This window comes from Molossus molossus, unplaced genomic scaffold (genome assembly GCF_014108415.1).
Source record: "Molossus molossus isolate mMolMol1 unplaced genomic scaffold, mMolMol1.p scaffold_m16_p_15, whole genome shotgun sequence".
NCBI lineage: Eukaryota > Metazoa > Chordata > Mammalia > Chiroptera > Molossidae > Molossus > Molossus molossus.
In genome coordinates, this window is record NW_023425350.1 from 25,371,633 (window position 1) to 25,388,010 (window position 16,378).

Here is a 16,378-nt window from a genome sequence, read left to right on the forward strand (position 1 = left end):
GTAGAATCCTGCAGGTTCAGGATTGTGTTCAGAAAGACTACAGGCCCCAAAATGCAATTTCACCTCCCCAAAACTACCATTCCCACCATGCAATGCAGCCAAGGTTCGTGAAGGAAAAGAACTACCAGCACGGTTGGAAATTTTGCATTTCAGTCACCCTTAGTCAAAGAAATTATTGAAAAGGCCCCAGAGGATATTTTTTGCAGGAGTGGTCACTCCCTAAATCCAGGCAAGGGAGGGGAGGAGTCTGAGTCGTGTCCCACCCCTTTCCCAGTAAACTTGGCGGAGGAGCTCGAAGGGCCGGGAGTAGCAGCGCGCCCAGAACTTTCCCCATGGTTTCGGTGACCAGATCCGTGTTCGGAGAGCTGCCCTCGGGGGCAGGGACAGTGGAGAAGTTCCGGCTGCAGTCAGACCTGCTGAGAGTGGACATCCTCTCCTGGGGCTGCACCATCACGGCCCTGGAGGTCAGAGACAGGCAGGGCAGAGCCTCAGATGTGGTGCTGGGCTTTGCCGAATTGGAAGGTGGGTTAAACTTTGCCTCGGGCCCGCCCGCGACACGCCCGGATCGGGCTGCTGGCGGAGCAGGGACCGAGGGGAAGGACCCGAGCTTGGGAAGGTCAGGAATGCTTGGATCCCGCTAACCCACAGTGTTTTGCTCAGGTGCTTGGAAAAAGACAAAAATGAATGGAAACAGCAATAGGATTTGGCCTCTGGTTATCCATTAAGGTTTTGCCTCAATTGATTTAAAAAGTCAGTTGAGAGTAAGATAAAACTGCAGCAACCCCGGGGCGATCTTTGAACTGCCTGATCTTCGAGGGAGGGAAAAGCAGGCGAGAGGGGGCGTGGCTCCCAGTTCCTTCCTCCTGCCCTTGCTCAAGAAGGAAAAGCAAAGACCTGCGTCTTCTACTTCCTTTCCTTGACCAGACTCTCTTTGAGCCATGGTTGTCTCAGAAATGCCCAGGGGATGCAGACAGCGTATCTATCCACTTTGGTCTGGGTGGGGTTAGGGCCCAGTATACCCTGGCTGCTCAGAATGGAACTCAGAAGACCTACTCCTTGACTAGAAGTGAGGTATCCTTCTAACTAGGGTGGACTGTTATTCTGTTGGAATCCGTGGGCAATTAAGATCACATTAATACATGCATTTAAAAATGGTTAATTCCATTATCTCATCCAATGAGACTGACAAGGTCCCCACCCTCATAGAGCTTGCAGTTTTGCTGGGGGCATAGCCCTTAGCCAAATAATCACATAAATAAATAATCACAATTGCCGGTCGATCACAACAAAGGGAAGCATACATAGTGTTCTCTTGGCAGTAGGGGTGCAACTAGACAGAAAATGAGGTCTGAAATAAAGTTTGCCAAGAGACACATGAGAATTGATATCCTCTCCTTGGTGGCAGAGGTGTGGACAAAATTTGTTTAGAGAGGTTTGAGGTTTTCCTTTAGGTGTGTCTTTCTGTCTGGTTCTTTAGATCTGTAAAGTGACTCATGGTCGGAGATAAACAGAAAATTCTTGAGAGTATTGGTTTTCCCTTAGGTGACTGAAATTTGCTCCCTATATCCTTATCAAAATGTATTATAAGAATATTCCTGAGGATCCTATTTCTTGCTCTCTGGTTGTCTTTATTTGCCTTGGAGCTTCCATAGCTTGGCTTGGAGAGGGGGTAGGTAATCTTCAGCAGAATTTCTTTGGTAACTTCAGCAAATCTATTACAGGAAACTCAAGGGTGGGAAGGTGCAGGGACGTGGGGAAAATCAGCTCCACATCCCCTTGCATTGCTGGGGATGGAAGTTCCCATGTGTTCGAAGTCAGAAGGCAAGAGGGGTTAACAACTGACAAAAGAGGATTCCTCATTCTGCTGAGTCATCTCTCTCTGTTAGTAGCATAACCATTTTCTGAAACAGATTGATAAAGAGTTTACTTGGGTGGTGCAAAATTGCCATGGAGTCAAAGAATTGGGTATTTGGCCAACAATTGCAGAATTAGTAAAAAACTGGAGATAATAAACTAAGAGCACCTGCTCTTATGATCTGGTTTCCATCTCTGCCTTATCACCATTCAGGAGGGAACTAAACTACCTACCTTCTATTCTCTCTCTCTCTCTCTCATTCAATTCATACCATTTTTAGTTCTGATGTGAGTCACATAGATTTTAAAGCACAAGGTGTCTTTCTGGAATTCATGATGACATGCACCTGGAAAGTGCCATGAATAGAAATGCCAATTTTGTGAGGGTATTTATACAATTGTCTCTATGAGTCTATGACTCTTGTGGGAGTCTGGGTGAAAGAAAATATTATCCCCAAATATTCTTAAAGGGGAGAAACAAAATACTGATCCCCTGGCTTGTATTGTATTGTCCTTCACGTTATTAACATCTGTGAGAAAGTTAAATAGCATTTTCTTAACCAAAATGCATCACAAGTTTCACAAAAAGCATCGAGAGACATTTTTATCTCTATGCTATAATTTCACCCTGTCCAGTTTGGCTCAGCGGTTAGAGCGTTGTCAGCCTGTGAACCAGAGAGTCCTGGGTTTGGTTCCCGCTAGGGGCACATTCCAAAAAAAAAATACAATATGTGGTCTATTCTATAATTTATTTAGGTTAAAAGGAAATCAAGCTGTTTTCCAAAGAGAAGTTAGAACAAAAAGCCCTGAGAATATCAAGTAATACTTTCTTATATATTCAGCCATCTTCAAGGTTATTGCAAGTAGCCCCTTGATCCCTTTTTTCTTAATCCTCACCTGAGGACATTTTTCTGTTTATCATCAGATAGAGTGGGAGGTGGGGAGAGAGAGAGAGAAACATTGATGTGTCTCACATCAACTAGTTGCCGCACAACCCATCCAGGGCCAGGATGAACTGCAACTCATTGGTCCGAGGACCAAAGCTTTAACCTCTGAGCCAAACTGGCCAGGGCCCTTGTTCCCTTTTTAAGGCTTTGTCCTTCAGGGTTTTTGTAGATTCTTTTAGTATTGCCAAAAATAAAGACTTCATAATAGGAAGCATTGGCTCAATCAGAATACAGTCATGGTTGCATAACGATGTTTCAGTGAAGGTTGGACCACACATGCCATGCTAGCATACCAACCATATAACCTATGTGTGTAATAGCTATACCATCTAGGTTTGTGTAAGTGCATGCTGTAATGTTTGCACAGTGTAGAAATCTCTCAACGTGTCCCCACCACTAAGCTACACATAGCAGTAGTATGAAATGGTTCTCTGCTACTATTTTGATCAATGCTAGTATATTAAAATCCATGTTAAGAAATTGGCAACAGTGGTTGTCCTTAAGCAAAGACTCTGGGCAGCCGAGGTACAGGGATAGGAAGGAGACTAAATTTTCACTATATGGTCCTTAAGAATGCCTGAGTATATAAGTGCTATATAAATAAACTGAGGCAAGTAACTTAAAGCAATAAGATGTGACAGAGTAAGGGGTTACCTTCATTACTATGTCCCCAAAAATGTTTTGAACCACGGGGAAGAGCTAAGCATGAGTAATTCCATGAGACGTGGTCCTTTTATAACTCCTAGGTTGATGTGAATGAACTATCTCCAATTTCCCAGATAGATTATATAAACTGCTTGGGTGATGGCCATCACCTGAGGTCAGAATGGTTCAATTCCTCCCTGGGAAAATAAGATCCTTCTTCTGTAGGATTCTAAGGAGGTAAATTGTACGATCTTTTTAGTTATAGGCTGGGAAAATCGGTCATGCCTTCTGTGAGTTTTTTTTTTTATTGATTTTTCTTTTTTTGTTAATCCTCACCTGAGGATATTTTTCCATTGATTTTTAGAGATAGTGGAAGGGAGTAAGGAGAGCGAGAGAAAGAAACATCAATGTGAGAGAGACACATAGATTGGTTGCCTCCTGCATGACCCTGACGAGGGTCAGGGATCAAACCTGCAACCCAGGTACATGTCCTCAACTGGGAATCGAACCTGAAACCCTTCTTTCTGAGGGCTGACACTCTAAACACTGAGCAAAGCCAGCCTGGCCTGAATTGATTTTTAGAGAGAGAAGAAAGGAAAGGGGAAGAGAGAGAGAGAGAGGGAAACATCGATGTGAGAACAAAACATCAATTGGCTACTTCCCGTACTCCCCAACCAGAGATCCAGCCTGCAACCCGGGCATGTGCCCTGACTAGGAATTGAACCAGCAACCTTTTGGTGCATGGGACCACACCCAACCAAATGTCCAGGGCTCTGCCATTTATTGTATTTAAACTATTTTTAAATGTTTTTCATCTGCATGTCCCACCTGCAGTCATTATGACGTCTTTCAAAACCTGTGATGAGAATATTTGCTTATAAGCCACAGGTACAAACAACCTACCCATACAATCAGTGCAACTCTTTCCCATCTGTCTTCCCCCAAGTTACCACCAAAACCAGCCTGGGCTTAATAGATTTTTGGAGAGAGAAGAAAGAAGAGGGGGAGAGAGAGAAGCATCCAGCTCTTACTACCGTGAGAGTCATTATGGAAAAACTAGAAAAAATAAATATAGTGCTTTTGGAAAACCTGAGTTCATAAGAGGGCACACCCCAGAGGAAAGAGGACCAGTTTAGAGGCGCAGTTTAATATTACAGATAACCAAGAGTGCCCTTATAGGTGCATTGAGGATTCCTAGTTTAAATCTGCTTTGTCTCTTAAAGCTGTGTGACCTTGGGCAAGTTATTTAACTTCTCCAGACCTACTTCCTCACCTGAAACAGGTGGATAATGATGATTAAATGTGATATTGGCTGTGATAGTGTCTGACTATGGTGAACAATTAATAATCATCTTCTTTCCTTCCTTTGCCCCCAGATAGCTTCCTTCATACTAGAACTTTTTATTTTACTTTGCTAATACTGGAAAAAAATTAAAAAATGGCATGGAGATTCATCTGGGACAACCAGCAGCTATTTAAAAATAGATAAAATATTTGGAATGGTTAAAGTGCTCATCAATTAAAGTAATGTTTGTTTTCCTCAAAAAGCCAAAAGAAAGTGGATCAGGATGAGGAGGTTTTGACGGAGACTAGTGAGCAATTTTGTTTGAGACTTTAGGGCGCCCTGGCTAGGGCTTGGCTGTTTGAGGTGGATGCCGTAGCTGGGATCCTTGGGATGTTAGAGGAGTGTGTGGAAAAGGCCACCCCGTGGTTCAGCATTTATGACTATATTCTGTCCAGTCCCTTGCTGCCCAAAGAAGGCACAAACTTTTCCTCTATCCTTTATCCCACATTAGCAATTGACTTCGTTAAATCAGCATTCCTGTCTTGACCTAGAAACTTTGCCTTTTTTTTATAGAAATTAGTATATTTTCTGCATTTCAAAACAAGCTTTTTAGTTATTGCCTATTCATAATTTGGGGACTGTCATATTTTGTCATTCTGATTTTATACACAAGCTTAGTAACATATGCAGATAGTATAAAATCCATTTGTTCTGAAGAGTTCAAGAGACCGTTGGGAGCAGTGGTTTCTGCTATACCTACGGTTTAGTGCTTAGAAACTTCATCTAAACTAGGGGCCGACAGTGCTTATCATCCCCGTGGGCTTAGTAGGCATTTTTAGAAGCGGTCCCCCTGAGGCAATCTGTGCAAGCCCATGAGGCAGCAACCTTGCTGTGGGATCTGTCAGTGTTGCTCAGCTTGTGACTGACAGAGGGAAAGGACTCGGTGTACACTTGTTGAATGAATCATTACAGGAGTCAAAAATAGGTACAGCCAAACAATTTCTGAACAGAAATTCTGCTTTCTTTGAATTTTTGAGCTCCTGAGAAACAAATAAATGCTCCCCATTATACATCAGCAGGGAAATGCAAATTCAAACGAGACCTGTTAGAATGGCCAAAGTTCAGAACACTGCCAATACCAAATAGCCATGATGATGGGGAGCGACGGGAACTCTCCTTCATTGCTGGTGAGAATGCAGAGTAGTATAGCCACTTTGGGAGACAGTTTAGTAGTTTCTTACAAAGCTAAACATACTCTACCATATGATCCATCAGTCATGCTCCTTAGTATTTACTCAAAGGAGTTAAAAATTTATGACCATACAAAATCCTGTATATGAATGCCTCTAGTAGCTTATTCATAACTGCTAAAACTTGGAAGCAGCCAAGATGTCCTTCAGTAGGTGAATGGATAAATACACTGTGGTAAACCCAGACAATAGAATATTCAGTGCTAAGATGAAATGTGCTACCAAGCCATGAAAAAACAGGGAGGAGCCTTCAATGCATATTACTAAGTGAAAGAAGCCCATCTGAAAAGGCTTCATACTGTTTGATTCCAACTATATGACGTTCTGGAAAAGGCAAAACTATGGAGATAGTATAAAGATGAGTAGTTGCCAGGGGCTAGAGGGATGAGAGGGAAGAATAGGCAGCACACAGGATTTTTAGGGTGGTGAAAGTACTCTGTATGACGGATTGTAATGGAGGATACATATGTCATCATACATTTGTCCACACCCATAGAATGTACAACACCAAGAGTGAGCCCTAATGTCAGCTATGGACTTTAGGTGACGATGATGTGCCAACGTAGATTCATCAGTTATAATAAATGTGCCTGCCACTCTGGTGGGGGATGTGAGTAAGGGGGGAAGCTATGCTTGTGTGGGGGGAGAGGGGATATAGGAAATCTCTGCAGCTTCAGCTCAATTTTTCTGTGAACCTAAAACAGCTCTAAAAAAAAATAAAGTCTATTAAAAACAAAACATATGAAGCAAAACCAAAGAAAGGTGGTTTAGCCCTTTGGGACTCCTTTGGTTACCCAGCGGAAGGGGTTTTAAAGCTACAGCTTCAGAAAGAGAGGAGAGGGAGGAGCGAGGTGGGAGCTGATAGCGATCAGCCTGGCCTGTGCTAAGAGATGGTAGGAAGGTCAGTTCATCAGAAAGCCTCGTGCTTCCCAAGTAATGCGATGCTCAAGAACATGTACTTAGGAGCCAGACTGTACATTCAATTCCTGGTTCGGCCATAACTAGCTGTGTGTTGGGGGGCAAGTGACTTAACCTTTCTGTTCTCAGTTTCCGCACCTGTAAAATGAGGATAATAATAGTGTCTGCCTTATGGAAGCATTCTGAGGATGAAACAAGTTAAATGTCAAACATTTAGAAAGTGGCTGAGACTTTGAAAGCTCTGTGTTAGCTGTCACGACAGCCTATGGGCGGGACTCTGAGGACCTGCAGATTAGCAAAGAGGTGAACCAGGAAAGACCTGAAAGAGAAGATTTATGTTTCACTTAGGCCCAACCAGTTGAGTAATGGGAACCTGTGACCTGTAACTGGCCTAATAAGTTCAGGGTCCATATCCTAAGAGCCCCTCTAGCCGTGGCAAAAATAATTCATATGCTTAAATTGCATGCTCTTCTGATCCACAGTAGATGTGATGGATACACAGTGCTGCAGAAAGGGGAATGGAATTTCAGGGGCATCTGAATGAAAAATAGAGTGGAAAGTAATCTTGGTGATAATACAAAAAACAAACTACCTCCAAACCTTAATCACTAAAGGATTATAGCCTAGAGGAACTTAAAGAGAAGGAAAGTACTGTAATATATCCAGGCACAAAGTTGTAAGAACAGGACACTAGCTATATTTCTTTAAAAAAAACAAAACTCTTGCCCAGCCGGTGTGGCTCAGTGGTTGAGTGTCGATCTATGTACCAGGAGGTCACCAGTTTGATTCCTGGTCAGGGCTCATGTCCAGGTTGTGGGCCCGATCCCTAGTGGGGAGCGTGAAGGAGGCGGCCAATATCGATGTTCTCTGTCATGGATGTTTCTATCTCTCTCTGCCTCTCCCTTCCTCTCTCTCTAAAATCAATAAAGAAGAATATTAAAAACAAACAAACTCTAAAAACTGACAACAGTTTATGCTCATCAATTTCCATGTAGCCATCAAAAGGGATATAGTAGGTGGACATGTAGTCACATGGAGTGATCTTAAGACATTCGATCATTGAAAATGTAGCAAAACAACATGTATAATTCTCTTTATATAGAATATGTGTTTGTGTATTTGTATGTGTTTATAGGTAGTTAATTATTTTATTTAAGTTTATTTTAACATGTTTTTATTGATTTTTGTTTGTTTGTTTGTTTTAGAGAGGAAGGGAGAGAAAAAGAAACATTGATCTGAGAGAGAAACATTGATCAGCTGCCTCCTGCACACCCCCTACTGTGAATCGAGCCCGAAACCCAGGCATGTGCCCTGATCGGGAATTGAACCAGGACCTCTCAGTCCCTGGGACTGTGTTCAATCCACTCAGCTACACTGGCTAGGCAGTAGTTAAGTTTTTTTATTTAAAACAAGTGTATATGCCCTTTAGCAGTGGTTATCTGTGAGAAGGAGGGGAGTTGAGAGGCAGAGGAGAGCTTTCATGTTTTACTCTTTATTAAGGTTGCCAGATTTAGCAAATGAAAATACAGGATGCCCAGTTAAGTTTGAATTTCAGATAAATAGTGAATATTTTAAAGTGTAGGTATATGCCATGTATAACAATAATATGGGCATATTTATACTAAAATATTATTTATTATTTATCTGAAATTCAGATTTAACTGGGCATTCTATATTTGCTCTGGCAAGCCTACTCTATTTTTTTTTTTTTTTTGGTATGTGCCCCTAGCGGGAACTGAACCCGGGACTCGCTGGTCCACAAGCTGACTCTCCAACCGCTGGGCCAAACCAGCCAGGGCAAACCTACTCTATATACTTGTGTATTATTTAACACTCTTTAGAGGACTTTATTTTGCTAATTGTATGATTCTTTCTTTAATGAAAAGAGAAAAAAGATAAGAAAGTCTCAAGACTACACAAAAATGTAATTTTTAGTTAAGAAAATTGATCAGCTCCGGGGAAAAAAGCAGATTACAAAGCAGCGTGTACACTGAGACCCCAGTTTTATAAAAAGAATAAATGCACGCGTATGCGTATACTGGAAGACAGAGGATGTACATAAAAATATTAACAGTGGTTCTCCCTGGCTGGGTAGCTCAGTTGGTTAGAGTGATTTTCTCAATAAATGTTCTCTTACAAAGAAAAAAAAACATCTACCAGTTCTGGGAAGGGAAAAGGTCATGTGTAGAGAAGACGGTTTTCCGTGCTTCCGTGAGGATATGCCCAGATCGTCACTTTGCAGCTCCCTCGGGAGAAATGGTGGGTAGCAGTGTGAGCCTCACCCTCAGTTTGAAGTTTTAAAAAGCTGTTATCCCATGTCCTTGCAGGGTACCTCCAAAAGCAGCCCTACTTTGGAGCAGTGGTTGGCAGGGTCGCGAACCGAATTGCCAAAGGAACATTCACAGTAGACGGGAAGGAGTACAAGTTGGCCATTAACAATGGGCCCAACAGTCTGCATGGAGGAGTCCGAGGGTTTGATAAGGTGAGTCGGGGGCATTGGGTGGAGTCCTTACTGCACATTTCACAAAGTACCTTCGAGCATACCTTCTGTTTACCAGACACGACCCAGGCCCTGGAGCAAAAGCATGGGAAGGTGATCAGGAAGGAGGCTGCTCCCGCGGCCAAGAGGAGCTGCCCTCTTCCAGGACCTGTCCTGGTCTGCCCAGCTGACTGTAACCGCAGGGGAGCCCTGAGCGAAAGGACGAGGGAAAGACTTAGGAGCGACAGGGAACGACTTTCTCACAGCGTTGGGATCAGGGAGTTGAGTTGACCTTGCGCACAGCAGGAAAGTGGATTGAAATTAATACCTAAACACTTACTACACAGGCATTTTCATGCATTATCTCTCACCCTTGCTAGAACCCTGTATTATCACCAAATGAGAACTGCGAGGCTCCGAAAGGCTACACACTCCTAAGTCAGACTGCCTGGCCAGAAGCCCTCATTCCTGCGCTATAACTGCTGTCCACCAGGGCCACCTCTGGGGGTGCCCCCAGTCCAACACACACCCCTGTATCCGTCGTTAAGCCCCGCTGTGTTCAGGCCTGCCCTTCCATGCCTCAGAGTGACCTCATATTCTCCCCAATTCTCCCTTCCCACATTTAAACTCTCATTTGCCAAGTGAATCCCTGGAAAAACAAGGTTAGGAAAGCAGATCAAACAGCTTCCCCCTGAGGTAGGAATGCCTGGCCCCCTGATCCTGGCTGGGTGGCAGTCTGCTGGCTAACCCCCCGTGGCTCTCTTACTGGTCTCACTACAGGCTGTGAGGGAGATCACTTCGGTAGTGAGCTGTCCTTCCAATTACACCACCCAAGTTATTTCCTAAAGAAGACGGGACTGTGTATGCAGCTAAGGATCACAGTTTCCTCTTTTCTGCCTCTGACCACCAACTGTTCTGTAGAAGGAAGTTGGTCGCTCTCTGCTACCCTGTCCCACCAGCTTCCAGTCTGTGGCCCAGACCCAGACTGTCCGTCAGTTCCCTTTTCCTCAGTGATGGGACTCCTCACGCCAGGCAGGCACGAAGCCGGAGGCCTCTGGAAGATGCCCGGTCTGTAGGAAACCCCAGCCAGAGGAAGTTAGGCCCAGCTCCGGTGGGACGGGGCTCTTCAGACGAGCCTCAGAACAACACCTTGTTCCTGCTGGTTCCTGGGCGCTCTATTCTGCAGGGGCACTGTCTGCAGGGTTGCTCGACATGTTCGCCCTGTATGAACATGGCAGTGGGCATGGGCAAATTCCTAGCGGCTGGGGAGATGGGCCTTGAACTTCCCTTAAAAAAGGACAGTATTTCATTCACTGTGCTGAGATCGGAGACAGTAGCTGTGCAACGGCCCAGAGAAAAGTGGGGAGACACTCGGGCTGTTCTCACGGCGCCACTGAGAGCTTTCGAACAGCACGTTGCACGTGGCGCCCTGAGCAGCGTCACAGGCACTGTGTTTGAAGCTGTGTTTGATCGCAGCCGTTACGGAATAATTGTTCTTTTGGAGGTATGTGTTCTCTGCTTATATCAACACATTTTTAAAAGATGAAATTTGAATAAGCTGACAGGATTAGAAATGGTATAAGTAGGCCTAAAGGTGCAAATTAGGAAATTTTCTGGAAATTTGGAAAATTACAGGGTCCGGGAAATCCTTCCATGAATGGGAATTATACTTCCCACGGTATTATACTTCCCTGATGATATTGGTTTACACAAAAAACTTTCCATTGTGTCCTTTCTCTAAATGAGAAAAACCAGGTAGCAAGTTGAGAACATTTTATTTCAAATATTTTATTCCTAAAATTTTCCATTTAGGAGATTCTTTTTTCTTCCTTTAACCCCCTATATAACAGGCTTTATCTGTTCCGTGTCTTGAAAGTTCAACATTTCTGGGAGGTAATTAGGGTGTAAAATTAATTTTTTACTAAGGTCAGTGAATTTGTTTCAAATGCCAGCTGCTTTCACCGCAGGTGAAGGCAGGGACCTCGGTTCCTGCTGGGCTCCCCTTCCTAGCAAATGGGGTGTCACTGACAGATCCAGCCAGGAAGGGGGGACGCAGAGCCTGGGCGCACAGGCCATTCCTCAGGCCATAGGACATGTTTGTTATCTTTCAAATCCATTTGTAATGATGGTGGCCTCAACTCGTGGAGATTTGAACAAAACATTTACTGAAACCAAGATGTGTTATGATGTAGGCTACCAGACCTGAATTTGAATCCTAGCTCTGTCACTAATTACAGGTATGACATGATTTTCCCCTGCTTTAAACAGTGGGCATGAAGTATCAAAGGTTTCTGCTCCACTCCCTTGGGGTGTGGGAGGTGGAAGTGAGCAAGTTAGTTAACTCCACTGAACTCAGTTTGCGCAACTGTAAAATGGGGGTAATAACGGGAACCATGCGAAATTGCCCCTATTCAACTATTTTGAACTGCAAAGGTGGTCATTTATTTTATTTTTGGTTCCACCAGATCCTTACCTTGAGAAATGATTTATGTAAAAGCAACAGGTTAGTGACTGATGAGCACTCAACAAATTGGCAGCCTCATGTCTACAAAAGGTCCCGTGACCCCTGGGCTCCTAAAAGGGCCTGGGGTCTCTGGCTACCTCGTCCTCTGATAGTGTGAAATAAGAGGACAGGACCAGATCACTTGGTTCAAATGCATCATCTTATTAGCTGTGTGGCCTGGACCACACGGTTTATCTTTTCTGAGCCTCAGCTCGGTCATCTCTAAATGAGGATAATGTTTCTTTTTTTTTTATCCTCACCCGAGGACATTTTTCCACTTTTTGTTCAGGTAGAGTGGGGGGAGAGAGAGGAACAGAGAGAGAGAGAGAAACATCGATGTGAAAGGGACACATTGAGTGGCTGCCACCCGCACAACCGACCAGGGCCGGGGACAAACTGCAACCGAGGTACGTGCCCTTAGCGGGAACCGAACCCGGGTCTCTCAGGACCGCAGGCCGACGCTCTAACCGCTGAGCCAAACCGGCCAGGGCTAAATGAGGATAATGGTACCTATGTTAAGTCAGCCCTGAGACAGATAAGATAGTGTCCATGAATTTTCTAGCAAAGTGCCTTGGCTCATCATGGGTACTCGATAAATGTTGGTTTTCCCTTCTCCGTAGGTGTCAACTTGGGGCCGCGAAGGCAAAGTTGAGAGGGACCACTGTGTTCATGCAATATCCCTATTTCTACTTTCAAAAGCAAAAAACTCTTTTAGAACACTCTTCTTCATATTTTTCTTTCCACTCTTAGAATCATATATTCCAGAGTGAGAAGAAACCTTAAGATCATTTTTTCAACCCCTTTATTTTACGGACAGGATGGCTGTTCAAAGTGACACAGTGAGCTGCGAACAAACTTGGCCCCCAGATCAGGACTCCTGATGTGTGGGCTAGAGCTTCCTGAAGGAACAAGTGCCTTCTTATTTGTTTGGAACATAGAGAACCTCACAGGGTCTTTTAGTAGATATTAACCCCAGGAGAGAGGGGCTGATTTATTAAGGTTATTTTAATACTGTTGGCAGATAGCAGATATTGCTATATGCCACTCTGAATGTGGTGCTGAGATTTTTTTAAAAATTAATCTCAAAGTAGGGGAAGAAAATATTGTACATACATATGTATAAATTTAGGGGGGGAAGAGAATGGGAAATATGAGTAAGTAGAGAAAAAGTTTTTTTTCTTAAATTCTATATGAAACAGAATTTTAGAATAATTAGAATTCAGGCTATTATTTTAAATCTCATTGATTTTATTATTGTTTCCCTTCCTAGAGTCAGTTGTCTTTAATATTGAAATGTGGCATTTAGCTTGGGATTAGGGTGACTAACCAGCTTTGAAAACACTTTTTTGCTAGGTCCTCTGGATCCCTCAGGTGCTGTCAAATGGTGTTCAGTTCTCACGGGTCAGTCCGGATGGTGAGGAAGGTTACCCTGGGGAGTTAAAAGTTTGGGTAACGTACACGCTGGATGGTGGGGAGCTCGTGGTCAACTATCGAGCACAGGCCAGTCAGACCACACCAGTCAGTCTGACCAACCATTCTTATTTCAACCTGGCAGGCCAGGTAAGTGACCTCACCTTAACTCTCCTGTGATGTGCTTTGTGGAGTGACCTGGGGGAGTGACTGGAGAGGCCAACCCATCATGAAATTACTCTGGCAATGGGGTCACCCCCAAGATGATGAAAGTGCCCAGCAAAGCATATGGCTCATAGTAGGTGCTCAATAAATGGAAGTTCTAGAGAAAGATGGGTTGAGTACACTGAACCACCAAGAGAATTATCTGTTTCCCATATGTTCAGACAACTAACTAGCTATTTTAAGAATTCCCTCTCATCTAGTAACATGTACTTACATTTGCTTCCCCTTCTTCACTCCCACTCTACCCCCACCCCCAAATGACTTCCAAATTGAGTGCTTTCTACCCTTGGACCTTTAGAAATGTGCTCAGCCCAACCCCTTTAGTTATGCTGCCAATATTTTTATGTCCCTACTGAGCAGCCCACCCTGTGTAGTGTAGAGACATTGACAACCCCCCTTAGGTAACCTCTAAACGACCTCGTTCCCTTGTAATGCTAATACTTTAGCTTGTTGAGGAGGCTATTGTATGAGACAATAAAAAAGCTTAGCTAAACTCTGCACATTACATCTATTACTTCCTGTTCCTCTGAAGAACTCATCATCATCGTCTGCTCTACTTGAATCGCTCACTTTGGCATGCTTTTCTACCAGGAGATGATGTTCACAGCCAATAGTAATGTCTTGCATTTTCACATTCTTTTAGGAGTTTGCTAATAATATGCTGATCCCCCCCCCCCCCCGGATCTTTTCTAATAGCATGAGTTTATTGGTTCTTATATAATTTCCAAAGTTCTCGCTTTAAAAATAAGAACGCTGTTTCTTCACTTGCTTGTTCCTAATCTTTAGGAACTCCCACCATCCTTCTTGAGGTCTTAAAAACAAATCAAAACAAACACACCCAGCTGTGACAGGCTCTGCAATAATGAGCCTGTTATAAAGACTCTACTTTTTATAATAAGTTCAAAATGAAACTTGACAAAAATGGAACAAAATATTCATGGTTTAATGTAAGATCATGGTGATTTTTTACTATTTTCCACATTTTCATATGCTTAGAACATTCTATTTTATACTCAAGGGTGGTCTAAAGGATTAGATTGAAAAATAGAAAGAGAAGTTATGTGTGAAGTGTTACATCTGCCTATGTGTCCCAGCGGAGGAGACTTCATGGGAATGTAAGATTCACGAAGGCTCTGGTCAGGAGGGCAGGAGAACCCTCCTGACCAGAATTTTACGCCTTTCCAATTATATAAGGACTTGAAATGACAGGTATTTCTGAATCTCTTTCCAGAGGCTGAATAGTTTCCCAGATCACAGAAGGGTGGTCAGTGTCAACTCCCTTCTGCATACTACCTTAGTAAGTGCAGCTCAAATCCATAGCCACGAGCTTCAGGTTGAGGGTAGGCGGGGGTTGTCAGCCTTCTGGGGCGCTCAAGGAAGAGTCACCAGGCCTGGGGTCAAGAGGCCTCTGCATTTTCAGAACATCTCTTGCCCTACCCATGGATACATTATCATGTATCTTAAGCCCTCTCCAGCAAATAGGTCAAAACTTGGTATTTAAGGTAGTCAGCTCATCTTATATATTTTCTTCTTTTGTTTGTTTTTTAAATTTTTTTATTTATTTTTATTTTTTTTTATTTATTTATTTTTTTATCCTCACCCGAGGACATTTTTTTGTTCAGACAGAGTGGGAGGGAAAGAAAGGAAGAGAGAGAGAGAGAGAAACATCGATGCGAAAGGGACACATCAAGTGGCTGCCACCCGCACGACCAACCTGGGCCGGGGACAAACTGCAACCGAGGTACATGCCCTTAGCGGGAACCGAACCCGGGTCTCTCAGGACCGCAGGCCGACACTCTAACCGCTGAGCCAAACCGGCCAGGGCTGTTTTTTAAATTTAATAGTATTTTTGTTCTACTTGGGGCAGAGCTTTGGCTCATCACTCCTAAGTTTGAGTGTTGGAGGCCTGGGAGGAAGGGAACCTATGTTTTTCAAAGAATGAAAAAGTTACGTGGGTTGCAGGTTGGTTGTTTTTGGTTTTGTTTTGTTTTTCACTGTTCCTGCTTTTGCCTAACACAAAACTGGAAGAACATGTTTCTTATTTAAACTCTACCTAAAGAGCTATGAAAGCAGCCTGGGGAACTTGAGATGAAGAACAGTAGCTGGTTCCGGTATGACTGGGGAGGTACATCATCAAGGACCCAGGGTCCTCGTCTTTCCGTTCTGCATCTTCAGTGTTTTGGCCTTTGTCTCCGGTTGTTCCCTTATGGTCACAGATGGTTTCCAGAGCACCAGAAATCACTTCTTCATATAGTCACATCTAGAGACAAAAATGACCTGTTTCTTTTTTTTTATATCTCTAATCCATTTTTAAGAACAAGCAAAACTTTTCCCAGAAGCTCCCCTCCAGACTTTCCCTACATTTTTTTTTTTTGCCAAAAATTGTGTCCTGTGCCTTGTCTGACCCAATCACCAGCAAGGGAATTAAATCACGGGATTGGCTTAGACTAATTAAGATTTGCCCTCTGGGGCTGGGGTGGGGGGGTCCTTTCCCTGAATATATGATCTAGCATAGGATAAATCAGCAGGCCAGGGTTCCCCGGGAAAGGGAGGCTGGTAAAGGAGTTGCTATGGCTGGGGAAGTAACCAGTAGTGTCTGTTGTATCCTGCTGGAGATGCTCAGAGCTGAGTTAAGGCAATGGTTGTGGCTATGCACAAAACGGTCTTGAAAGCCCTTGCAGGCCACAATGAGCTCTATAAATGGTTAATGTTACAGACTAGTAACAGCTAAGCCAAGTTCACCAAAACAAACACTGAGTTCAGAGACGGACCTCAAGTTCTGTTTGCGAATCAGCATTCCTTGCCAAGTTTTCATCCACCTAGAAAGGAAATGAATCTAATAGTAACATTCCACCAGAGTAG

The 16,378-nt window shown here is 43.6% G+C and overlaps 1 protein-coding gene across 1 annotated transcript in view; it reads left to right on the plus strand.

The window, feature by feature from the left end:
* The first annotated feature begins 289 nt into the window (after positions 1 to 289).
* GALM (galactose mutarotase) overlaps positions 290 to 16,378 on the plus strand; it is a 67,634-nt gene continuing 51,545 nt past the window's right edge. The window contains exons 1-3 of the mRNA XM_036263486.1: positions 290 to 522; positions 9,227 to 9,381; positions 13,235 to 13,441. Of these exons, the coding sequence (XP_036119379.1) occupies positions 333 to 522; positions 9,227 to 9,381; positions 13,235 to 13,441 (552 nt within the window). The 5' untranslated portion in view covers positions 290 to 332. The remainder of the gene's footprint in view (positions 523 to 9,226; positions 9,382 to 13,234; positions 13,442 to 16,378) is intronic.